The following is a 22,266-nucleotide window of genomic DNA, read 5'->3' on the forward strand; positions in this document are numbered from 1 at the left end:
TTCTAGAACAGCTTCCAGTACAAATGTTAAGTCAAAAATTAAAGGGTGTGTTAACTCAAATCACAAAAAAACCCCAAAATGACCACATAACCTCTGGTGGTTTCTAACCATGCAGTGAGTGACTTCTGAGTCTCCAATACAGTGGAAAAAAAATCCTTCAGGCTGCTCAAAGCACTGAAAAGTTAAAAAACTCAAAAGCAACGTCCCTTTTCAGACACAATGTCTGTGCTTATTATCACAGACCTCATTGTCGGCAGTTGTCATCATTTTTTACATATCATAGAAACTAGTTTCCAGTGAAAAGTGTTGCTAATCTGTGATAAATCAAAAATTACAGGATAACAAGGGCATTTTATTTGGAGAGGCCCTGTTCTAATTCTAAACACCAGAAGTAAAAGCTGATTAACAGTGATGGGGCAGGGCAGTGGCAGATATCTTATACACTCAGCAACTCAACAACAACAAAACCAAATCATGGCTAGATACCACTGTGAGAAAATGTTTTCCTTTTTTTTGTGATTTGTGTGAACTGACTCTTTAAAAGTAGAATCATAGTGGGATTGAAGGTTAAAGAACTATAACACTGTGTATTAAGTAAAGGAAAAGCTGTACATGCCTATGTGCTGATGCTACATTTCCAGCCATTCACAGTTAACAGTCTAATATTAATAACTGACAATCACAGCTTCCACATGCATCCCATTCATGGCTGTAAGCAAGCCTTCCTGGCAGACTTCCATGTGTATTTCATTCTGCTAGACTTCAGAAAATAAAATAAAATTTTAAATCAAGCTACAAATCAGAAGCTCACAGGTTAAGCTCATCCCTGCCAAGCTCTTAGCATTTGCGCAGTGAGTTGATTGTGCCAATTTTCCTCATCACTAAGTGCAAAGAAATAATCAGGCAGTGTGCTTCAACTGTGGAGAAAGCTGAACGCAGAAGGTTTCTGATGTAAGTGGAGATCAATTAAAACAACGGCTCAGCTCAATTAATGTAGAAATTAAATACTGTGCAATTTCTGTCAAGTGAGAATTAAAAAAGAAATTCATAAAAAAGTTTGGGCAAAAGAGTGAAAATATTAAACATTATTTATATGATGTGAAATGCATATTTAAAATACCGGTTGCATCCAATGGAAATATCAGTCAGATTTTATTGCCTTCTCCTCATATGTGCTCAACTAGTCTGAAGTAAAAAGGAGTTGGTATTTCACTTCCTGAATGGCTGCCACTAGTTTGACCAATTATTTAGGGAACAAAGCTTATAAGCTGTCTGATTAGCTGAAATAAACAATTTCCCGAGAGACTGGAAAAAGGAGGACTCCAACATCTCTGAAGTTAGTGTTTGTAGCCCATGCACTGATCTAACAGCTGAACATCCGCAACTAAAACTTGTTAAACTGGAGTTAGAAACATGGGGATGTATCCAACAAGTCTAGAGTGGCCTGCTCTGCTCACCTGCCTTAGCCAGGTGAAAATACTACTGTTTTTCTTAGGTTACACTATACTGTACCATAATATCAATCTCATGATTTTGCATCAGCACAACTGAAATTGTTAAGATTTTTAAAACACCAAAGAACTCTAGATGCAGCCCCAGGACAGAGGAGTTAGAGGGTGAGAGGGATCTGTTAGGCCAGGACAAGGCTAATCCTGGTCCTGAGGAACAAGATGGTGCACAGGCTTTGGCTCCAGCCACCAACACAGCATGAACAGTTAGGGGCTCTCCACATTTAGAACATATTATATCTGCTGGATTCAGTGAAAATGAAGATTTGCTCAACCCTTGATCATAAAATGCCAGAAAGTTAAAGGTCTGTAGAAAATACACTATAACCTACAAAACTAGTGCAAATGATGAATGATTTTAATCTCACATCAGCATCTGCCCCTACTGTTGCATTATTAACCCAAAAGTAGCAGCTAATTGTATTTTTCCATTGTTAGCTGATATATTCTTATATATAGCGGTTCTTAAACCATTACAGTGGCACATTAATTCCCACACATGTCCCTAATGTAAACACAAAGCTCACTGTACTATTTCCACATTTAACCTGTTGTTTTTTATGTTTGCACTGAAAAAACTCTCCATTTACTTTTGTCGTATATTCATGAATTTGTTTTGGCCAGGCTGCCAAAAGCCTTTATTTGAAAATGGAAATTCATTATCCATACCAGTGAGACAGTGAGGTTGCCCAGGAGGATAATTTAGAAACTGCTTCCAGAGGATGTGGGGAACTCAGAATGTATTAAAAATGTTGTGTTGGTGTTGAAGCGGAACAAAAGCCTGCACACTCTACTACAACTCTCCAGGACCGGAGCTGGTTAGGCTGTACTCAGTCTACAGTCCATGCTAGGTTCCTACATCAGAAACCTAAGAGATCAGTTACAACAAAAAAACAGACAGAACACAGAAGAGAAATAAAAAGAGGGCCAGAGACCGTCACCTTCGCTGCAAACTCATCAACCTGGAAAAGAACCCAAAGAGATGACCTCACGTGACCTCACATGTCTACAGGTCAGCATTTTAGGAAATCATGATGACCACAGGGAGTTCACTGGTAAATATACATAACCACCATTACTTAAGAAAGCCTTTCACTGCCTTCTTGTCTCATCATCATATCTGCATTCGCTAAGATGATCAGTATGACCTATTTTTCAATACCTCTACAGACTATTCTCCACCTCTCACTTGTCAGGACAGGTTTCTACAGGAAATTAAACAATCTAAGAAAAATAAACCAACTTTAGTGCACGGTAAAAATTGCAGAACTTGAAAAAAAAAATACACAATAATCAAACCTACTTTTACATTAAAGGAGAAACTGAAAATGAATGATAACTGATGAAAATTGCTCTCTACAGTGCGGTGCTAACCTTTGTGAGGTACTCTCTCATGACCTGGATGAAGTACGGCATGGCAAAGTCCATGATGTTGTGCCTCCAGGCCAGCTCCAGCACCACGTCAGGGTGCAGCAGGTCATAGGAGGCGAACAGGCAGGCAGCAAAGCACTCCTTCCTGCCCTCCTCCAGGAACCACTGGAGCAGAGTCTCCGCCAGCTCAGCATCCTTTGACTCTGCAGCGTACAGCATGGCATCCTGGGAAAGACGAGCAGCAAAGACGGCATATTTAGCTGAGTCATTATGGGAAACATAAAAGTTTGAGCTAACATTGTTGTGAGGAAATAGCTAACTGACACGATTTTATTGATCTTTGCTTGATGTCAGGTGGTTCATTTGTCTACCTCCAAAAATAGCTGCTGTGTCTAAAGTCTAAACAAACAGTGTCATCTGTGGGGACATGGAGGAACTTGGCAAATGTTAGGAACCTGTATTTCAGATGTCTAATCACCCCTTCTTCTTTTTTCAAATAATCTGTGAATTTTTTTTACCTTGTAGAGTTTGTCCTTCTTGCAGAGCTCTACACTCTGTCTCCAGCGGTTGTTGCCCTTGTACAGGTACGCAGCGATACGTCTAAACTCAATCAGTTCGTGTTTCTCTAACCTCTGAGCCAGGCCGATGGTATCAAAGTTGTCATAGGCATCGATGGATGCTCTCAGGCCCTGTGTATAACACACGTAATGGGAAATATTACATCACATACCAAAAAGCAAGAAAAGGGAGCCAGTTAACTGTGACTGCAGTGCCACCCAGTGGGCACAGAAATTTGAAATGTGCTCCTCTAATGTCATCTAGAACATGTTGGTGAGAAAATATTTTCAAAACTTGTTGAGAAAGGATTTAACTCTGATGTAAAAAAAAAAATAAATTAAATTGAAATTGACAAAACACACTTGAAAACCTTTAAGACATGCTTAATGCAAAACGGATAACTTGTACCATGAATAAGGAACAGCAATCACAAGCTCCAACAAACCAGTTACAGGGAACGTTGAAGTCCCCTTTCACCAAGCGTTTGCATTACTTTGTCTACTTTCTATTATCAACAGTGGTAACAGAACGGCTGAGAGACCTGGTAGTCTTCCTCTTCTGTCAGCAGGTTGTTGAGAGCTTCGTTGACGGACTTGTTGTTGTGATTCTGGACAGATCTCAGGTAAGGCTTCACCAACTTCAGCTGGTTCACCTGGTCAAGCAGAAACAACCCGTGTCATGTCATGGCAAAAATGTCTTGCACTGTGCACAGTCTGTGAAGAAAAAAATAGAGAGGGCATAATCTGTAAAAGTTGTCCTGACTGTTGGTTACCTTGCTGAAAAAGGTGACAGCTCGGCTGTGGTCCAACCGCGGAGACAGAATAGTCAGCAGGTCGTTCAGTAGGAGGGGTTTGTATTCCAGGTAGAAGGAAAGAGATTTATAGTACAACTCCACATTGGCAACCTGAGGAAAAAAAAAGAGTGAATGTAAACATAATTCAAAGTTTGAAAAGGATAATAAGCAGCTTAGCCTCAAACACTAATATTTACCTTAGCAATGATGTCCTTGAACAGCCCCTCTTTCCATGCATCTGTTGGATGAGACATCATTGTGATCACAGCGTTGTCGTACTCCTCGTATTTATCGTAAAGGAAAACCAGCTCTGCCCATAAGTGAGACTGCTCTGCTGCACGAAGGACCTGGGAGGCAAAATGCAGAAAACGCAAAACAATATTCAAGGTTACTTTGACTTAGAGCATTTTGTTTGCTGAAATTTATGAACAGGCATTCGCTATATTTGGGATAAAACATGACATTAGTAAAAGAGGGACATCAGAGGCCTCTTTTTCAAGGTAATTTAATTATGCGGCCTATTCACAAGAAGAAAACCTTTGTTTCCCAGAGACAGAAAAAGAGCAGGCTAGCTCTAACTAATCAACAGGAAATGGCAGAACAATTTTTTTTTTTTAATGGAGGTGAAAAGAACTCTGGAAAGACATTAGAGGCTGCCAAACCTTCAGTTTTTTTACTCATGACATTGCCACATCAAGAAATTATGTCAGTCCAATTCACTTTTCAACCCTCCTATATTGGTAACAATAGGTTTCTTTGGGTTTTTTTCAGGATGTGACTTGTTAATTCATCAATAGAAAAAATTCCAACAAGCAAGAGAATAATGACCCAGGCCAAGCAGTTTCAAGGCCACAAATATTTTTAAAGACTTCTCTGCAACCCTTCAAGGACTTTAGGAGCTTTCAAGACAGAGCCAACAGCCTTTATTTCACCATGATGACAAGATATTCTTGTCATCAAGCTAAGGGGAACAAACTAAAGCAGACTACCATCTTAACCTGGTAGAGGAATTTCTAATCCTTTATTTAATGTGAAAACATGAAAAGACAGAACAGAATTGAAGCTGTGACTCTCACAAGAGAACAGTAATATTTCAGTGCAGTGCACTGAAGACAAAAACAACTCAAGGAACTTTCTGTGCACAGCATTACTTTCCTTTTAGGGTGATGATGTGAAGCCGAAATCTTTGCAGAGTAATAAATTAAAGACATTAATGGCACACAAGCAGCCTCCTTGTTTATGATGATCTCTTTAATTTATTACAACAGAAAGAACTGCTTTGAAATACACACACACTCAAGTACAGACACACTCTACCTTTGGGATGTTGACTCTAGACCAGAACAGCTCCAGGTGCTCCCTCATCTTCTGAGGTTTAAACTTTGAGTAGAGGATGGCGAGCTCGGTGAACATGCCCATGTGAGCCCGCTCCAGACCCAACGCGGCCTCCAGCAGAGCAATGAGTTCCTCAAAGTACCCGCGATCCTGGTAGTAGCTGATCAGGTCCTCCAGCTCGTCGGCGTGTATCACTATGTGAAGGCCACAGATCTGCGCCAGCCGAAACTCCTCGCCATCCACACACGCAAAACACACCTGATGATCGGAGGGAAAAGAGGGAAAAGTAACCAAGAGGAAACAATAAAATAGGTCGAGTAAACCAATGTTTACCAATCAGATTACAAAATAAAAATATGTAAGATACTTTTACTTTGGTAGAGAGATTGTTCTGGTATTCCATGAATAAGGCTATAGAGGAATTATTTTTCTGTATTATTTTTTTTGAAAAAATAGAAATATGAGACCAAAGTTTTCTGTCCACACTCTCATAAATCTACTAGTAAAATTTTGAATATAACTTCAATACATCATCTCAACAAAGTTGAAAAGCTGATTAGACAACATGGGAGATGTAGCAGAAACGTCGGTTTTATGATTGCAGGTTTGTCCATGTAAGCGTTAAAAATACATGCAGGGGTGTCTGGCACCAAGTAGTTCCTCGAGCATGCTAGCAAAATAATAGTGCTGTCTCTTTTAAAATGTTGATGTGCTCATATCTGACTACCCAACACAGTATTAGGTGTGTATCTTAGAATATCAAGTGCCATGTTTCAGCTTTTTAGACTTTTAGACTGATAAAAGATGAATTTGTGTGCCAGTTACCTCCTTCCATGTCCGTGTGCTGTTGGCTTTCCTGGCGCTGTCCACAGCTGCCTGGTACTCTCCAAGATGGACTAGTGTCGATGCGAGGCGAGCGAAGTTGGACACGTTGTTGTACAGGAGCTTGGCTGCTTCGTACATACCCTCCTCATAACATCTGTCGCCCACCTGGAGAAAAAGAGGAGTTAGCAGGTGCATGTGCAGTTGATCAGCCTGGAAGAAAGAATGCGACAGCTGTGACGTTGTTCCTACCTGCTGTATGTGAGCATTGTTGGGCCCACTGACAAACTCTTCCAGCTCAGCCAGACGGTTCGTCTTAGCTAAAGCAAAGATCAGCTCTGTCTCCACGTACGACTCTCTCGCTTTCTTTCGAGCCATCTGAAGGAATTTAACCAAGTCTTCCCAGTTATCTGCAAAATACAAACACTACCTTACACATCCGCTCAGATCAATCACTGCCGGGGTGTAGCAGAGTTATGCAGCAAAGCAAAGGCTTACTGTTCTTGCTGGCTGCATTGACCACCTCCATGTACGCCGACGGGTCAACGGCTTTAATGTACGAGTCAATAGCCTCCTTGACCAGGTCTCTGTGCAGCTGAGCTCTGGCTAACTGGCTCCACACTGCAGGCTCATTGCAGCGCTCAGCAAACTCATAGGCACGATCCAAGTTCCCTATGTGCTCTATCAATACCTACACATATGAGGACAGGAGAGGGTTAGAGTCAGATAAAACAGAAACAGAGTTTCTGAACAATAATTAAGAGATTCACTAACATGCAAAATCAATTGCCGGTTCAGATTCTCAATACACATAAACAGCCCAGGCAAATGAATTTGTCTGTTTTAGATACCAAGATTAACACTGATAAAAAATACAACTAGTACAAAAATGAGAAAAATCATAAACATAATTGATACACATATTGTTATAACTTTTCACATTCATGTCATACATCATAATGTAAAAATAAAAAAGGTACTCTGGTCATAACTCAGCTCACACAAGCCGATACTAAATAGTGAAGTACCTGGAACTCGTTCTTAAAGTGACTGTATCAGTTCAAGCTGTATGTATATATATGTATACACACACACACATTTATTTCACCTGTATGGCTGAGGTGTTGACATCAAACTTCTTAAAGATGGCAAAAGCTTCTTCATAGAGCTCATTGCTGATGGCAATATTAGCAATGTCTGGAGCATCGTAGTTGTCTAGCCTGTTGATGTACTCCATCACACGAGTGCGGTCTGCCTTGATCGCCGTCAGAATCAGCAGGTTCTGGAGGTTTCTGGGAAAACACGGTGGTCTTATTAAAAATATAACAGGTATTGTGTTTAAATTGTTTTGATGCCTGACAAGCTGGAAGCCCGCTTGTACCTGTGTTCACTGAAGACAGAGTTATCAAGTACAATCTTCTCCAGCAGCTCAATCAGCTCGTTGGGCAGGTCTGCAGTCATGAAGGCCTTGACTGTGACGGACACCTCCTCCGGGTCCTGGGTCTCTGACAGTGCCGTCTGCACCACCTGAAAGGAGATAAAATGAAGAGAAAACAAAAATAAACACAGAAAAATAACACAGTCTGCATCACTTCAGGTGGGGAGCTGGAGAAAAGCCCCACCTGGTCAATGAGTTGTCTTCTGAAGGGGTTGTTTTCTTCTAACACGTTCGCCCAAAGCTCTGGATCTTTCCGTCGTACCAGATAACGAGCCTCACTCTTGAATAAAGAGTTTTCATTGCAAACCTGAGAAGAAAAGACAAAGCGATTAAAGGTTTATCAATATTAGAAATGTGTGAATGATTACGTGGACGCTATACAATCTGATCTACACACTTTGATGAGCTCCAGGTCACACTGCCCCCTCTCATAAGCCACACAGGCCAGGTGGGGGTCTCTCTTCTCGCAGTATTTTCCCACCACAGCGCTGTCGTAGAACGGATTCTCCTTCAGGAAACGCTCGGGTGTGTTGTTGCTGTCAATGTAGATCTTGGCGAGAGCGTTGTGAGTGGCCGGCTCCTCGCAACCTTCATGGATGCGGGACTCCAGCCATGGCAACAGAAGCTTTAATCTGAGAAGATAATGGAAATCACAGTGGTTGTATTTGAACTTGCATGTATTATGGTGCCTTGAACTTTCTGTTAATGTATTTCTAGGTTGATGTTTCCAAACACTAGATGGCAGCGTTGCGCATTCAGCTGTGTCGTAATTCATGCTAAACCCAGACTACTTTGGTTAACACTTTCTCACATTCACATTTTTTGATACAGGATGGAAACAGAGAGGGTTTCTACTAAAAATAGCTCCATTAGATGAGGAACAGCTAATCTGTCTGGCATGAATGAAGCATTCATGAAAACAGTGGGAAAAGCCAAGAGAGAATCAACATTCAAAGCACCTCGCATGCTAAAAGGAAAATACTTACCTCAGCATCCGAAATGCATAAACTTCCAATCATACACAGCGTAAAAGACAAACATCACGACAGGAGCCTACATTTTTCGTGGTGTTTATTTATTTGCATATTTCAGTCACTTCTGCTTGTGATTTATAGACACTGTGGGCATTATAATTTTTTTAATTTCTAACTTTATTTCTACTGATCTTTTAAGGCATCATTGAGAACGAGAAGATGGTGTTTAAACTTAAAATAAAATGTTTCGTTTCTGAGGATCCGCACTCGTTCTTTTAACTGGCCCATTCTGTCGTTAGCGGAAAGACGTGCGGTCTGAAGTGGTTCAAGCAGACAACAAATGTCTCACAGTGTAAGCAGAGCCTGTTTCTCTGCAGCATCCAGTTACATTTTTTAAGGGTTCAATTAGGAGCGCTTTAGTAGCCGAATGGTTACAGCACATGCCACATAACCACATTATCCATAGTTCAAATGTTGCCTGGTACGTGTGTTGCATGTCATGCTCCTTCTCTCTCTCACTGTATTTTCTGTCTGCCTCTTCACTGACAGCTGTTTAATAAAAACACACTCAATGAAAAACCTGTTAGATACTTTCAGAGACACGAATGATACCTGTGCAAGTTACTGTAGCATTAATCAGATGTTGCAGGCAATGAGCCATGCAGAAGCAATTATGCAAGATGGAGGAGAAATAGTGGCAGCTTGCATCATTTAATCTTACCTGTTTCTCTTCTCTACCTCCTCCACCAGCTCATCAGTGGAAAACTGCCCTCTGACCACCATGATCAGGTTCTTGATGACATCCTCAGCACAGTCCACGTCCAACAGCCCACCTATTACCACTGGTAAACGACTGGGGTTCACCTGAGAACAAGTGCAACACATTCCTGATAAAACTGGCAACACGCAGCTTAGATAAAGAGAGACTTGGATTAGGTAGAGATCAGCTGTGTGTGAAATCTCAGCAGCAGTCTTGCTCTTACCTTCTGCACGTAGATTTCAATGTATTTCTGTAGATTGTTGCGGTAGAGGTAAAGCACCAGATCGTGGACGAAGTCAAAGCGATCACACACAATGATGAGAGGAAGCTGGTCTGTTAGTTTCGCCTCCTACAAAAAGAAGAAACATGAGGTTTCTTTGTGATGTAACACAGTATATTAGAATGAGTTCACTCATTCATTCATTCATTCATTCATTCATTACCTTGAGGAAGTTTTTAACCCTCTCTGGGTCGTAACAGTTGCTCTCTCTACAGATTCTCTCCACCTCTTTGATCTGGCCTGTCTTACAGGCAGCCTGGATGTACTTGAAGTGGACATCAGGCTCCTGGCTGAAATTCACAATCGACCCAAGGAAGTAAAACAATCCTTGAATAGAGAAGGCAGCAGGAGAAAGAGCACAACAGTCAGCTCCAATTATTTCCACTTACAACCTGCACAAAAATGAGAAAAATCACAAATTTAACGCATTCTCTCACTTTAACCCAACATGACCCAGATGTGCATGCCACCCCTGCCCGTGTGTGTGACACCTACCCTCATAACTCTTGAAGGATTCAAAGAGCTCCACTAACGCCTGAGTTCCCAGCTGCTCGTGATACTTAGACGCTACCTGGACGCACAGCTGCAGGTTCTGTCTGATGTTAGCTGATAGCATGGCCCTTAAACACTCCAAGGAGTCCTCTACCGATAAAGAGCCGAAGAAGTTCACCAGCCACTAAAATCAGAGTCAGAATAAGAAAAAAAAAAGGAGATGAGGAGAAAGTGAGACAGCAGGCTGAGCAGGGAGGAGGAAAAGAGAAGTGGGCTCAGACGTTTTCACACATCATCAAAAAAGAAAAGAGTAAAAAGTGGCTGCTCCCAGGAGAGTGGTACTCACAAGCGTGACCGCATTTCTACAGGCATACCTCAGGGTTGAGCAGATGTGTGTGCACCACGGCTCGTTTGATATCATACAGGTCAGTGTAGTGTTCAAGAGCTCTCTGCAGCAGACCGGCCTTCTCACACAGCTGAGCCACATGGGCACGGTCATAGTGTGTGAACATCTGGTTCCCGAGGATCGCATCTGCTACCTAAAAAGAGGGCATACACACGTGAACACACAAATCTTTTTTTTAATATCATCAAAGGTGAGGTTGCTTTTTGTAATCAGGAGAGTAAGCCCGAATGTTTACCTGGGGGGCATGTATGAGGTTCATCTCCAGCAGACGTGTCTGTAAGTGTCCTTCGGCTGGGCGGTTGTTCTTTAGAGCATCCAATAAGAAGGAGGTGCACTGCTGGATCAGGCTGCCCTCCATGAATACATCTACAATCTACCAAAGGGCACGAGAAAAAAAAAAAAAGAGGAATGAAAAAAGGAATACAGTTATGGAAAACGTTAGATGCTTGATTTCCTACCATCTGTGAGCCATGACTTCAGTTAGCATGCAACATATTATTAGAGTCACACACTATCAAGCACAACAAGCCCAGTAGCCAGATGTTTCTGCTTTTCATATTTAACAACATCTGTGGAGGCCACAAATGAAAAGCGGCATAGAGAAGCATCAAGTCATCAGGTTCTCGATCTAAGACTTGGACTGAGCAGAGTGATGATGTGGCTTTACTAGGAGGAGGGGGGTCACTGACTCAATGAATTCCAGGCATAGCTGGCACATCTGGAATAACACGGATGGAGGCTCCCACACTGGGCTCTTTGTGTGTTAGCGTGCATGTGTGAGGATAAACGTGCACTGGGCAATATTGTATGTCTCTGGTGAGTGAGGTGGTACTGCCGCTGTGTGCGTTACCTGGTTGATGTTGGCCAGCGGCTCCTCATCCTGGACCAGCATCTGGGCAAACTGCAGTCCCTGGTCTGGATTGACCCGCATCACATTTCTCAATAAAAACACCCAGTCTGGGGTGTAGCCCACCTACAAAAGTAGAGATGGACAAAAATGCAATTCTCAGTTCAGTAATAATGAATTCATAAAAAAAATATCTAGACACCTACTATTATCCTCCTACTATGACACATTTACAATAAACAACAATAATACAATAATCTACCACATCACCCATTTCACTGATGTTCCCAAACTAATATTATATGTGTGTCACTTTTAAGAAGTGGAAGACTCTTCCACTGACCAAACAATATTGTGTGGGGTTTTCATTATACATGCAATGGATAAATGTGTATCCATTTTCCATGCATAATTAAATAAGGCAAATGGAAAAGTGGACGCGAGTTTCCCTGATTACCTTTTTAGCGTACAGCACTATCTTCTGGAACTGGCCAGTCTCAGCAAAACACTGGATGACCTTGTTGGGGACGTTAGCTCTGAGGTACACACTAAGAGCGAGTGTGGGGTCAGAGGCCTTCACCAGGTCTCCCAGCTCCTCTGAGCACTCCAGCTACAACACATACATAATCTCAATTACCAACTGTGACTTAATGATCACTGTGTAGATGATGCTACATGGTAAATAAGCGCAATATATGAAAGTTGTCTTGTTGTTCTAATCCTCCAGCCCTACCTTGTCCTCCTTCAGCCATTTCTCCAGGAGTTGCTTGCGGCCCTGCTGCAGGACGGGCCTGCACAGCTCCAGAGACTCAAACTTGTTCAGCTGGCCCTGGTCCAGCAGAATACCAAAGTACTGCAACAGTGGAGAGGCCTGACCCGGCTGGGCAGGGACACTCTGAAACTTACGGATGGTCTCTGCCGTCCGCAGGATACCCTGAGGGGAGGGAAGATGGTGAAGAATGAAACTTGCACGAGGACTTTATATGTATTGTAGCAAACATATAGAGAATATTTACTGCATCCTTGAACTTTTTTGCATTCTTTTTGTTACACCCACTAAATCATATTGGATGCAACTGGTATAGTTTGTGAATTATCAGTTGAAAAATACAAATGGAGCACTGACTTTAAGTGCAACTGTAAAAATTATTGCAAGTACCTTTCCCCTGAATTATGTTTGACTTCTCACCAATGCACCTGGTTCGTATTAGGATTTGCAAACACTACAATGTAACAGTAGAAACAGGCATACCTTGGGTGCTGATGCAGCAACCTTTGCAGCCTCTGAATAACTTCCCTGGGCAAACAGAGTGTTGAACTTCCTGGCAAAAAGCTCCTCAGCCCCAGCAAGGTTTGACCTGACAGCCATCCTCAAGGCTAGATCAGGGTTCTGCAGGACGTTAGTGGCATAGTTGACAATGTTTTCCTCTTCAACACACACTGACAAGACCTAGAAAGAAAAGCAACATGTAAATACTGTGATAGTAAAGCAGCCATGAAAACAAGAGAACAAAAACCATCTCAATGTAGTTTTACATCTCCTCTCTCAGGCTTCACACTGAAGCTCTAACAACAAGAGGTCGGTGAGCCAATCAGAAGAGAGACTCTGAGTGATCCAATAAAAATATAGCATATTTCAGGTAAAAACCAAATCCTGCAAGGCTGAATGGTGGGTCTGAATGGGCTGGGCTTAGGGGCATGGCTGAATGACTGCTTCATTGTGACATCACAAGGGTACAGAAGTCCTGGTGGCTTGTTTTAAGGCTCGGTCTCTGAGTACAGTTTGTGTGCATTCACTCCCTGGACTGAGTGTTTAGATACTTTCACAGTATTAAAAACAACATGCTTTATAATCAAAATAGACATAGAAAAATCTCACTTTATAGAATATGGGACTTTGAAACATTTATCTTGAACATCCCAAGCAGACCTGTTATTGTGCCTGTAAAATTAAATAACTACCTATTGCTTTACCTTTACTGCTAGTTTCTCACCTGTCCCTTCTTGTTGACCCCAATAATTCCCGAGGTGGCTTCATGAGGGGCAGTTACAAAGATTGTCTCTGCACTGATTCGGTTCATGTAGATACACACTCCAGACTCCAGGTCGTACAGGTGAATGTAACCGTACTTGGTGATCAAGTATATTACACCATGCTTACTACCAATCTGAGGAGAAAGATCAGAGAGAGAATTAAAGTGTGCAGCTGTCACTCTTAGTTCATCCAGAACTAAGGAGTAGTAAGGGTCTTTCCTCACCTGCATAGCTACAGGAAAGTCTGTCTGGGCCTCTGGAGGGAAGAACACATCCACTGCTTTCTTAGCAAATGGCTGGTTTCCTGTAGCCGGCTGACCAACTTCAATGATGTGCAACTGGAGAAAAGAAAGTCCACATAAAGAAATGATCACTGTAGGTAAACAGCCACAGTGAAACACATAAGGGTGGTGTGTGCACATTATGCCGCACAAAACACAGTCTTTTTGTGCCATTCAGAGGTCTTTGTTCAGAGGCTAGACTAAATACACCGTGATAGCATCATGAGTGAAATCCTTGTGTACAATCCCAAGGCCCTCACCTTTCCCCCAGCCTGCGAGCGCACAGCAAAGCAGAAGAGGGTGGAGGGTTTGGCATTTCCCTCCACTTTGAACTCCCCAAAGGCAGCAGCATGGCCCTCGATGGGCTGGGACACTTTCCTGTCGACAGAATACAGCTGCATCGCCCCAACCACCCGGTTTTGCTGCACAACAAAGACACAAACAACACCCATAAAAGAAATGATTGATCCATTAGGTCAGTAACACCACCATATGAATCAAATGGTCCAAGATTAAAGATGATTATAGGTTCAAGTGGGTTCATGAATATAGCCCTAGTTACTCTGAAAATCAGTTCTTTCCGTCATGTTTCAATATAGGCTACTAGTTGTTAACCAGGTGAACACTGGTCCTGCATGTTGTTCAAACCACTATATAATGCTGACGAGATCTGACAAAATTAAGACAGACACACCTGCATTGTGTGATCGGCTACGCTGACATACACAGAGAAAGTCAGAGGAGACAGAAAGTTGGCTTCTGCCACACAGTCACCAACCCTGACTGAACAGGCTTGAATCATCACTTTCCAAAAAGACAGGCATTAAAAAGCGAGGCTGGCATTTCTGCATCTATCCACTCTGCAAAGTATCTTTTCAGCCTCTATTTTTGGGGGTGAAAATGCAACGCTAGTGTGAGGAGAAGGGCAAAATGGATAGAGAGAGAGAGCGAGAGATGTGCTCTCTGATAAGGTGAGGATGTTTTGTAGATAAGGGATGAGACGGAGAGTTATAAATCAATTTCTTTCGTGTGAACTTCTACTGTACAAGGCATGAGTAAACATGTCCATATGTGTGTTCATACCTGTGCAGAGATCCCTATCAGCAGCAGCCACTTCTGTTGTTCGTCAGTTCTGTAGTTAATGATCTGACATCCTGCCAGACTGGCGTGCCGATCGAATACTTTGGTCGGTTGGGAATCCCCCTCCATGCTCCAGTGATAGACGGCTGTATCCGTCACCAGGGCAACGGTATTTACCGATATCCACTTCCAGAACATGACCTCCTCTGTCATGGTGTGAGCCTTCATCTTACTCTTCATCTCAATGTTGAAGATCTGCAGTGTCTTGGCAGCTGAGGGGAGGTGAAGAAACACAAAGTAGGGGGGAAGTGAGACAGACAGGCAGCAAGAAGGTGATAACTGAGCCCAGAGGGTGAGGCAGGCAAAGAGAGCTGAGCTAGGTGATAAATCCTCACATCAAAATCATGATCATTTCACAGACTCACCTCAATAATAATAGATGAATCATATCTGATTTTACACTGGTTTCAAAATACCAATGTATCTCCAATCTGTATCACATGCTATAACAACTACAGCTACTAAAATTTGTCTTACGTAATGTTTTTTTTACATGTGCTTAACTTCTTATAACAGGCTATTTTTTCTAGTAATTTTTCATGTATTAAACAAACAAAAATTTTTATCAACATTTTAACTGACATGTAAATGAATTTGTTGATTTTTGAGATGAGGGACTGTTATGTTTGATGTTTGTGTCTTCAAAATAAAGAGGGAAAAAAAGGGGAATATATGGACCTAGTGGTTGTTCTTGTAGTGCCTGCCTCATTGGCCACCCTTAAAACTCAGTGAGCAAAGATTTGACCAAACATGAAAAATGGAGCAAATTTCAGTCTGTTACTGATTTCCTGAAATTTAGTGTAGTGTCTCTGAATTTTCATTACCCAGCCCCTTCAGCCTAAACGGAATAAGCTTCACTCACCTATATGTGGTATCTAGCCACATACATATTTTTGGTTTAATTTTTGCCTGAAATGTCTGCCACCACCTGAATACAATACCATTAAAATGAACTGTGTTTATGGAGCTTACAGCATTTTTAAAAAATTATTTAGGGAGGAAAACTGCTGTCTGACAACATTTTCTGCAGGTTACGGTATTTACATACTTTCTGTAAAGAGGTGATGTTCAATTCTGTGACCAACCACAAACAAACAAAATAACTCCATTAACCTCCACCGTAATTGGGAACCAGTGGAAATAGTCAATAGGCGAAGGTCTGTATAGTAACCTGGGTGTCACCTCCTGGCTGCAACTGACCTCTGGCCACAGGAAGCAGATAGCAGCGTTAAGAAGCTTCATAATGACTGACTGACTTAATTTGAACACACTGCAGGTTTTGCTGAGTCATGATAATGTTTCCATGCTCCAGAGTATTGTACATATGAGCAGTAACAACCTCCACTTACCAATAAAGTTACATAGAAACAAACAGGTGAGGAAATGCATGACTCAGCTGCTGTACAACAGCACATAGCTAAAATGACTCGTTAATGGCATCTGTTATATGCAGCCAGGAAAGATCTGAACGTTGATATGGCTGCTGGCACACGCTCACACAGGCGTGCAAAGACACACACAGCGCCCAAACTCTTTTCAGTTTATAATATCTGACGATGCATACGACACACACACACACACACACACACACACTCTACCAGCATACAACATATCATGCTGACACATGTATAGTTCTCATAAAAGTAGGATACTGTAGGTGCCTGCAGGTTAGGCTGGGGTAGGGGGGTAATACTGATGCAATTTACTGGCAACAGATGCCATTTCTAAACAGTTGTCTCTGCTTTTGATTGATTAGCGGTCAAAATAGCTCGGCGTACTTGCGAGGGGCATGTGGGAAGCTTTTATGAGAGAGACATGGCTACTGTATCATCACAACAGAGTGCCAGACGGGAAGACAGACAGAAAGCAACTCACCGTCTGAGAAATGACAGAAAGCAAGGGAGAGAAAGCAAAGTGTCAATCAGGTAAGAACAAGAAGACAAAGATAGACCACAGGGAAAGGGCAAATGGGGGCATATTATGCTCAGTGGGTGGGGGAGGAGGGGAGAGAGAGAAGCATTATAGGCAAATCATCCTGATCAGCGCTTGTGTTTGTGCTCTAAGGGCTAGATTCAGTGGCAGAAAATCAATTTGCACAACCAATTTAGTACATTCAGGCAATAGAACTGAGTGCACTCTACATATTCACAGCAATGACGGAGCATTAGCTGCTGCATGACTGTGGCATTCCCACGGCAAGACCGGTATATGGCTAAATCTGTTAAAACTAGAGACAAATAAACAGTGTGGATGCCATGCAGACTTTATTCTGGGAATTGAAACAGCAATAATAACCTCGGCACTTGGCACAAAGCCATTAATAATACCAGCAAACTATTTTTTTTCCTCATCTAATAACCAGTGGTGTGGCTGCCTGAATGTGTTGCTGTTTGTGTCACTATACATGCTCCTTACCTTTGAGGGCGATGACCTTGCTGGCAGGATTCATGATGGCGCTGTCAGCAGAAATCGGTCTCCTGATGGGGTTGGTGGGGTCAGACATGTCCACGATCACCACCTGGTTCTGCTCGCCCACCTTCTCTCTGATGCAGATGAACTTGTCTGACTCCATGGTCAGATAGCTGAACCCAATGTTTGCTGGGTTCACACCCAGGTTCTGCAACTGGAATATTAATAATAACAATAATATTTTTAAAAAACTGTAGCAATGAGAATCTTTGCACCTAATCAGGTAACTTTAACCCTATTTAAGTACTATATTGCTTAATCAATAGATTATAACAGACTGTAGTGTACCTATGAGCAGATAACGATTGATTATGATCATTGATGATGATTATGATAATGATTGATAGTCTAACTGTAAATTAGACCATCATAGTCAGCTGTAATCACGTTCAAAGCAATAGTGTGACAGTCTTGGGGAATGCACAGTATCTGATAGAGTCACATAAGAAGACTGACATCACTCTCGTGTTTGTACGGTAAATATGAAGCTACAGCCGGAGATTAGCTGAGCGTAAGATAAGCAGGAGGCAGGAGGAAACCTAGCTTGGTCAAAAGGTAACAAAATCCATCTAACAACACCTCTAAAGCTCCCAAATGAACATGTTGTATCGCATTTGTATAATTTGCACAAAAATTGAATAATAAAAACAACAATTTGCTGTTTTAAACAGGATTATATAGGCTAGCTGTTTCCGAGATGATTACAACTATGTTACATTCTATTGTCAATCATTCATTATCTGTTGATCTGTCAGCTACTGGTGCTTCGCAGGTGTTATAGTTATTGACAAACACCATTAATAAACACTTAATAAGTTCTAAAGACTATTGTTTATCAACCGACGGAGCTAGAACTCAACTCACACTTTTTATGGTGGTTGAATCAAAACATGAAATGTCAACAGTTTCCTACATCTGGACTAAAAGTAAACCCCAGCTAGAAGTGGAATATTCCAACTTCAGAGTTTCAAGGCATTTGAAGGAGTCGTGCCTGCATCACGACAACAAAAAAATAAATAAATGCAGTGGGGAAACATGTATGGCAGCAGCTGACATTTGCCTCACAGGGGAAAAAACCAGCAAGTAGCAAAGCAAAACGGTGTTTCGATTAAAATAGCAGCAGGTCTGCTCCAATTTTTCCAGGGATAATCTTAAAGGTTGTCTTCCAGGCTGGAGGTCTGGTGGTACATGGAGCCAGGGAACAAGCGTGGGCACACGGCGCACAGCAGGATGTTAATACAACAGTTTTATTTTACGCTCTCTCATCTACTGAATTTAAAAAAAGAAACTACAGCGTTACTTTATTTAAGCAAAACCTTCAACCTGACACAGCATTTAATCATCTATATGGGCAGCCAACTGTAAGAAAAGTTTAATTAACACTAGATTATTCAGCCTAAATCAGTCTGAGTCAGTACTAAAGAAAATCCCAAATAGAGATCAACGGCAACCAAGAATACTTTTTCAGCAAATCCAATTCATTATTCCACATATTTACTTTCCTGATGAGAAGAAGTCCTAGGGTGCAATAAAACGCAGAGACTGAGCTGATGTCAATTTCTGATGTGCAGATCTTAGCAGAGCTAACCAACATGCCTCCACGTAGGTTAGCGGCTGCCGAACAGAGGAATTATTGTGCACATTGTCAAACTAACTGTGAACTGAGAGAGGGCAGACCAAAACATGCACTCTGCCTCTGGTGACTGAGCTGACTGCATTATGCAGTCTGAGGCAAGCGGAAAGGAATCCTTACGCTCATCACAAGGACTGTACTATCTCGCAGTTGGCTGGTAGAGCAGGACAACACATCATGACTGCTGAGCCATTTAAATCATGTCATCTACAAAACAGGAAGGATGTAGCGGTCAGCAGCCAAGGGTTGACAGAGTGAGAGAAGCTGTTTTTAAAGAAATGCAACTATTAACCCTCATTATCAATGAATCTACAGACTTAACCATTAATAATTTTGTCAGTAAAATTGTAAAAAAAAATGTCAGCAATAATTTCTTATAGACCATGGTAATGTATTGAAAAAGCTTGTTCTATCTGACCAACCCTCAGATATTCAGTTAACAGTCAAATATGTTGCAGAAAGCATCAAATTCATGTAATTTTCTATTTGTAAATTATCTGATTAATAGCTGCAGCTCTTAATTGGATTTTTAGATTTTCAGTTTAGGTAGGCCTGAGAGATCATTTAAAACTCTCCAAATCAATGTTTTGTCATATTAAAAGTGTTACTAATGTTTATGTGAAAGGAGTCACTTTACTGACAAGCCCACAGAGATTCATCAGCCAACTCCGCAGTTGCTCTGCTCTGCAGAGCTTTTTATCCTCTTCTAGCTCATTGTTTTGGTTTTATGACCCCAAACTCCACTGTCAACCTATTTTTAGCCGCAATTAATGGAGAGTTAATATAATCATTTCTCAACTCTAACCTGAAGCAATGATATGAATGATTTTATTGTTCTACAAATTGTCCAAATCAAACCCAAACAAGCATAAACTAAAAAATAATGAGTTGTTCTTTATTGGTTTGTTTCATACATTGAGTTTATTCTCATGAACTGCATAACCACAGTTTAAAGCTGAAACATTTGATTGACAGAAAACTAATCAGCAATTGATAATGACTTTTTGATAATCACTTAACTGATTAAGTCATTTTTTTAAAAACATTTCCTGCTTCCAGCTTTTCCAGTGTGAAGAATTGCTGATTTTCCCTCAGTTTTACTATGACTGACACTGAATATGTTTGGGTTTTGGACCATTGGTCAAACAATATAAACAATCTGAAGACTTTGCTTTGTGTGATGGGTCTTTCTCACTTCTTACTTACCTCTTAAAAAAACAACATAATTAATCAAGAACATAATCGGCAGATTTATCAATAATAAAAATACTTGCATTTTGTTTCTCTTATATGTGATTTTGCCTACATTTTTCATATTGAGATACATATGAATACCAGAAAATATTCTTAGCAATATTGCGATAATGATTTCCACCATATCACACAGCCACAGCTCAATGCACAGTTAGTTTCTATGAAGTGATATGGATGTACAATATATAGGCCTTTTAAAAAGGCCACAGAGAAGACCTGAGGGAGGACTGGAGCCATATGTTGCATCTCCTCAAGACTGCCAAAACTGTGGGAGGAGAGGGGAGGGAAAATACAATAAAGATAGTGGGGGAGAAGATAAGGATGGGAACGAAAGGAGGAGCCCAAGACACAGTCCAGCATCCTGCCAAAGACGAAGAGAGCAGGGAAGCAGTGTGAGGAGGAGAAGCCAGAGTGATAAATGCACCTTTTATGAGAAATGAAGAGTGAGGGATGAGAGCGAGGCCTGTACAATGCTGTTCCAGTAACACAGGCCTTTGGCAATTTACAGTTCAGGGTGGGGCGACTGACTCACCAGAAGGCAACCCCCCACCTCCCCCCCGCACTCCTTCTTAGTAGAACATTCCAGACTAAAATCACACTTCAACTACAACCTCCTGTCTGCCGTGACCCATAAACTGCTTCTAGTAAATGCATCTTCAGAAACACGGACTCTAAGCCGTCGACCCCTTTAACAGCTGAGATCACTAAAACAGCATTAATAATCACAATAACAAAGGCAGCAGAACTTCACTGATGATACAGCGTTGACGGTATTTGGTGAGTCATAGACTGGGAGGACGCACTGCTGAGGCACTGACATGTCGCATCAGAAGCTGAGGGTTTTGGGGTTTATGAGGAGATTACACAATTAAAACTGAGGAAGGCAGCGAAAAGACATTGAAGTGTTGCTACTTTGCACTTTCTGGCACTGAAGGTACGTACAGGTTAGATACACAGCATACATGTTAGGAGGAGGCATACAGCATATAAAGCTGCTATAATCGTTATATCAATAATGGATCAATCAAATATGTATATGTGAGAGGGGAGCCACAGAGAAGTATCACCAAACTCTGCAGTCCCACCAAGGACTCCCACCCTCCATTTTAGCTTCTTTCGACTTATTGTTTTGGTTTTAAACTCGATATCTTAAATCGCAACCTGACATTTTCCTGATAAATTAACAACTGTTGGCTAACACATTTGCCATATAGCTCAGAAGGTGGTAGCTGTCAGTGCTGTAACTGGTTACAGCTTGTTTCCGGTGCCTCCAAGTTGCCAAAAAAAGTCAGTTTGAAGGTGAAACAAGTATTTGACTAATCCATTACTTGAGCAAAAGAAAATTATTTAGAAACTCTTTTTGAAACCTGAGTAACCATTTCAGTCTTTTTTTCAGGTAAAATTGTTTTGCTGGTTTCAAATTCTCGGATGTAAGAATTTGGTGCTTTTGTTTTTCATATATGACAGTAACCTGAATATCTTTGGATTTTAGACTGTGGGTCGCATAAAACAACTCAAAGACATCGCCATGAGTTCTGAAAAATGTCACAATTTGTCTGTCTGATTAATTATGGACAAATAATTGACAAGCCATACTCTCCAAACAAGTTACAGCCTTAAATCGGTTATTGCAGGTTTAACAGCTTGTGACTCATTTAACATTACAGGAAGACACAGTGTGCGTGTTGTATGTGTGAATGACTGCTCTTTCAGTGCATTCATGATTGAGTTTTGGTGACTGAACACAGACGCTCAAGCCCGTCCCTGCCAGCCACTGCTGCAGTCACAGATGTGTTCTGCTGGACCCAGTCAGGCTGTTCTGTCATCCTGCTTCCTATCCTGATGCGATTTGCTGGACTTAAATGAGGCCT

General features: G+C 41.5%; 1 protein-coding gene across 3 annotated transcripts in view; it reads right to left on the reverse strand.

The window, feature by feature from the left end:
- Positions 1 to 22,266, reverse strand: part of cltcl1 (clathrin, heavy chain-like 1) — a 28,269-nt gene that overhangs the window by 3,186 nt on the left and 2,817 nt on the right. The window contains exons 2-30 of one of the 3 annotated variants that reach the window (XM_071483518.1): positions 17,455 to 17,662; positions 14,983 to 15,251; positions 14,160 to 14,321; positions 13,843 to 13,956; positions 13,579 to 13,752; positions 12,837 to 13,034; positions 12,318 to 12,518; positions 12,042 to 12,194; positions 11,588 to 11,710; positions 10,973 to 11,110; positions 10,706 to 10,870; positions 10,335 to 10,515; positions 10,003 to 10,166; positions 9,783 to 9,908; positions 9,521 to 9,663; positions 8,223 to 8,457; positions 8,010 to 8,132; positions 7,769 to 7,914; positions 7,496 to 7,679; positions 6,886 to 7,078; positions 6,640 to 6,797; positions 6,391 to 6,555; positions 5,548 to 5,823; positions 4,428 to 4,577; positions 4,210 to 4,341; positions 3,979 to 4,089; positions 3,398 to 3,568; positions 2,883 to 3,104; positions 2,450 to 2,470 (exon numbers count right to left, since the gene is read on the reverse strand). In XM_071483518.1, coding sequence (XP_071339619.1) covers positions 2,450 to 2,470; positions 2,883 to 3,104; positions 3,398 to 3,568; positions 3,979 to 4,089; positions 4,210 to 4,341; positions 4,428 to 4,577; positions 5,548 to 5,823; positions 6,391 to 6,555; positions 6,640 to 6,797; positions 6,886 to 7,078; positions 7,496 to 7,679; positions 7,769 to 7,914; positions 8,010 to 8,132; positions 8,223 to 8,457; positions 9,521 to 9,663; positions 9,783 to 9,908; positions 10,003 to 10,166; positions 10,335 to 10,515; positions 10,706 to 10,870; positions 10,973 to 11,110; positions 11,588 to 11,710; positions 12,042 to 12,194; positions 12,318 to 12,518; positions 12,837 to 13,034; positions 13,579 to 13,752; positions 13,843 to 13,956; positions 14,160 to 14,321; positions 14,983 to 15,251; positions 17,455 to 17,662 — 4,806 coding nt within the window. Of the gene's footprint in view, positions 1 to 2,443; positions 2,471 to 2,882; positions 3,105 to 3,397; positions 3,569 to 3,978; positions 4,090 to 4,209; positions 4,342 to 4,427; positions 4,578 to 5,547; positions 5,824 to 6,390; positions 6,556 to 6,639; positions 6,798 to 6,885; positions 7,079 to 7,495; positions 7,680 to 7,768; positions 7,915 to 8,009; positions 8,133 to 8,222; positions 8,458 to 9,520; positions 9,664 to 9,782; positions 9,909 to 10,002; positions 10,167 to 10,334; positions 10,516 to 10,705; positions 10,871 to 10,972; positions 11,111 to 11,587; positions 11,711 to 12,041; positions 12,195 to 12,317; positions 12,519 to 12,836; positions 13,035 to 13,578; positions 13,753 to 13,842; positions 13,957 to 14,159; positions 14,322 to 14,982; positions 15,252 to 17,454; positions 17,663 to 22,266 lie in introns of all 3 variants that reach the window. The other 2 variants (XM_071483517.1, XM_071483519.1) reach the window with 2 other exon arrangements.

This window comes from Trachinotus anak, unplaced genomic scaffold (assembly GCF_046630095.1).
Source record: "Trachinotus anak isolate AG129_WGS33_773 ecotype Australia unplaced genomic scaffold, CSIRO_AGI_Tana_v1 ptg000008l, whole genome shotgun sequence".
NCBI lineage: Eukaryota > Metazoa > Chordata > Actinopteri > Carangiformes > Carangidae > Trachinotus > Trachinotus anak.